The 3,828-nt window shown below is 38.5% G+C and overlaps 1 protein-coding gene across 1 annotated transcript; it reads right to left on the bottom strand.

Annotated features, from left to right (window-relative positions):
• Window positions 1–995: 995 nt before the first annotated feature.
• LOC143764303 (nicotinamide N-methyltransferase-like) lies at window positions 996–3,322 on the bottom strand. The gene is made up of 3 exons (XM_077249734.1): window positions 3,119–3,322; window positions 2,136–2,343; window positions 996–1,673 (listed from the first exon to the last, which is right to left on the bottom strand). The coding sequence occupies exons 1-3, from the start codon at window positions 3,267–3,269 to the stop codon at window positions 1,244–1,246; spliced, it is 789 nt and encodes a 262-aa protein (XP_077105849.1). The 5' UTR covers window positions 3,270–3,322; the 3' UTR covers window positions 996–1,243.
• Window positions 3,323–3,828: the final 506 nt, after the last annotated feature.

Below are 3,828 nucleotides of genomic sequence, written 5' to 3' on the forward strand. Positions count from 1 at the left end.
TCATGTCGGACGCTGTTCAGATCAGGTCGTCCGACAGACAGCGGTAATTCCGCTTCTGACCACTATTTGCTCTTTGGCGTCGGCTAGATTTTGTCTAGCTGTTGCGGGGTTAATTTACCTGATCCTCGGATTGGAAGCTGGGTCATGCCCATTGCCTTTAAATAGTTCTCCTGATCATTGGGCATTGCCGATTATAGCTTCTGTCTCATGCGTTGTTATCTCGGTCTGGAGTGGAGAGCTGGTTGTTGGAGTATCGTTGCTGGTGGTGTATTTTCCTTTGTCTTATTTACTCCTTCCTATATTTGTATTTATTTTGCCCTGCACATTTATAGTGTATTCCTGAGTGACTGCGGCGAGGTGTATATTTTTCTTTATCCTTGTCTGTGCAAACTGTTGGTATTGGTGTATAGCATTCACTGGGTGGTGGGGGGAGGTTTTCAGCCTAGGGATTTAACAGGAGGCAGGGTGAGATTCGAGGCCTGAACATGCACACCATCAGTGTAAACTTCAGGTAGAGGGTCAGTTAGGATTTCCCTAGTTGGAGGGAAATCGCAGGGGCCCGAGTTATTAGCTCTCGCCCACCTAGTCCCCCCGTGACACCGTTTTGGTTTTGTTTTAATGTGTCTTTTATGGCACCGGGAAAAATGGCATGAATCTTGGAAAAAATGATTAAAGCTGTGAACTAGGAGTCAGGAATGCTTCCAGGTGCGATCCCCATGAGGTCCTTGTGTCATGTGAGCAGTGTTTCCATCATTTCCTGACGTTTTTAGACCTTAAAAGGACCCACGGGGGGATCGCGGTAAAAATTCCAATTTATTTGACCTGAGCAATGAGCACCTGAGCATTTTAGTGCTTGCCCATCACTATTTATTACACTTTTCAAACAAAAGCAAATAGGTAATAGAGCAGCAATGAGAAAGCAGATGATCCAGCCAGGTCTCAGTATAGGTCTACAGTAATTTCTAAGATATAGAACACTAAATTTACAACATAGATCCTTGAAAGATATTTATGTATTAGAAAAATCCTGGGATAAACATTACACATTGCATTTTTATTGAAGATTGTACAGTTATATAATTATATAGTAATAGCATGCACGAGATACAAATTACAGAAATTATGCCAATGGCAGGAATGAATATATTTCTCAACATGAAGCCCTGCTATCTTATATTCTCTTTTAAAGATTTATATATCAATTTTGATATGCAAATTACATTTGTAATTTTCTTTACAGTAATTAGAGCTCCTTCTCTTTGTGAGCTACAATGAATAGCACGTTCTTATAGTCAGTAAGGTCACTCACAACATTTCTCTTCTTAACCTTACAGTTATCAATTACAAATCCTGCATCAACTAGAGTTTTCCTGACTAAATCCTCATCATAGCTGAAAAGGTGAATCTTGTCTTTCCCAACTGTTACATATGTAGCCTCTATAAATCCTAACAATATAATGTGCCCTCCAGGTTTCAGTAACCTTGAGAACTTCCTGAGATATCTCAAGTAATCATCTTGATTTCTGCAAATAAAATCTAGAAGCAAAGCACTGATGATACAATCTGCTGGTGGTAAGACCATTGGTTCCATTATATTTTCTTTCTCGAGGTCACATTTCATAACATGTTGGAGGGCTGATTTCACATTTCCTTCTTTGTCCTGTGATAGATCACTGAAAAAGATTTGCAAAATGATTTAAGTGATTGTCCTACATACAGTACTAAATAGGATAGAATTAGGGCATAGAGATTAGAGCAGGAAAATGGATACATCTCGTCTATAAGACTAGAGATCAGCAAATCGATCTGCAAAGAATCGAGTTTCGGTGAAATTTCCTGAAATTTGCGATTCCATGCAAATGCAAGTACCTTGATATTCGATTCAGTAGGATGGGCAAAAAAATGTCCTACGGCATTTCACAAACCAGTGAAGGCACTGCTAATGTTCTAATGCTCCTGACAGGGCTACTATCTTTTGGTCCTTGCAGCAGCATCCTCACTTCTTTTTCATGGCATGAAAAAAATCTGACTCCAACAGATATTCCGCAGAAAGAAAATAAATATCTGCAAAGTGTCGCTCCCTTGTACCTGCCTCATAAAGTGTGTGCCATTTAAATTTTGAATAATCGACTCACGTGCTTCCTGTTTGGTAAACATTAAGTTTTGTGACATGTCTCCAATCAAACGCTCCTGTACGTGAGTCCACCCATCTTTTCAGCTCCATTATGCATCTGTCTCTCATCCTCAGCACTATGATGTGGTTGAAAAATTCACAGGCTGTAAACAGATGATGAACCAAGGAACCAACACTTAGGTCAATCAACATTTCTCCTTTAATGTGACCTGTATAAAAAATAATAAATGTATAAAACAAATGCATACCAAATTGAAATGCCTCCAAAACAGGATCTTTCTTTGTCTAAATTCACTGTTTCAACTAAAAATTAGACCTGTTAACACTGGATGGAAAGATTTAAAATGTAATCATTCTATTGAGGAATCAATTCCATTGATGGGGTGGCAGTGAAGAGTTGTAGACACATTGAACAAAGCTGCCCTGCATGAGGTGCTTTTTGTTAGACCTCCCTCAATCTCATGTTGATAACATTCCCTAAGAAAAGGTCATTAATAGTTTCTGCCTGGACAAGATCTACAAGACCAGGTCAACCATAGCTGAAAAAGCTATACCCATCTCACCCACTCATGTACCACGCAAGTGTTTGGGGCTACAGAATCACCACAGAACTACAAGCAACATTGATTCCATAACTGAAGTAACAGAAGCAGTTCAGGATGTGCAATGTTCTTGTGCCTAAGTATATACTGATGGGTCATATATTGTCATATAACAGCAGATTCCAAAATAATTTCACCCACATTTGAAGTTTCAGATTAACCTTTTTTCCTCTTCACCATATTTTCAGGAAAGTAGAGAGGTAAAACAATGAATCTTTTAACCAAGGGACCTAATATTCTTCAGCATATTCAAGGACCATAGCTTTGATGAACCTGAGGATGGCCATTCTTACTTTTTCCCAAAACTCTCAAAACAAAATGTGTCCGAGTTGTAATTTATCTAAAGTTATCAATAGAAACATAGAAAGATTTAGATACATACCCTCTGTGAAAGTTTTTATAAGATTTTCAGTGGGAAATATTAAGGAATCTTCTCGAAAGATCATGTCTTCTTTATCTGAAAAATACTTCTCCAGACCTGCTCTGGAGTCAATGCCATCTACATGATAGAATGTACAGTCATTGGAATCCATTATCGTATGTTGTATCACAGACGAGGTGGCTCCTTCTACATCAGTTCTCAAAGTCTTTATATAATCAACAATAAGAAATTTACATAGAAAATAATAATGACTCATCAGGTCTTAAGTTTTCATCATCACGAGCAAGTCATGGGAATATATATTAACATAGTGATTTAATAATCTTTATATGAAAAACAATCCCAATAACTTGCCTACTTGTCTGTCTGCAATGGCTCCTCAAAAAGAAAAATTGGTTCTAAGTTGCACTTGAGCTTGGACACTGGCAATGGAATAAAATATTTTTAGAATGACTAGATAAGTTGGCACACAATTTATCAGTAAATATTTGATTCGTCAGATTTATTTGAATTTAGCCAGTTAACATTAAGGTACCGTCACACTCAGCAACTTTGCAAAGAGAACGACAACAATCCGTGATGTTGCAGCATCCTGGATAGCGATCTCGTTGTGTTTGACACGCAGCAGCGATCTGGATCCCACTGTGCCATCGCTGGTCGTAGCTGGAAGTCCAGAACTTTATTTCGTCGCCAGGTCGGCATGTATCGTC

The sequence above is a fragment of the Ranitomeya variabilis genome, chromosome 4 (assembly GCF_051348905.1).
Source record: "Ranitomeya variabilis isolate aRanVar5 chromosome 4, aRanVar5.hap1, whole genome shotgun sequence".
NCBI lineage: Eukaryota > Metazoa > Chordata > Amphibia > Anura > Dendrobatidae > Ranitomeya > Ranitomeya variabilis.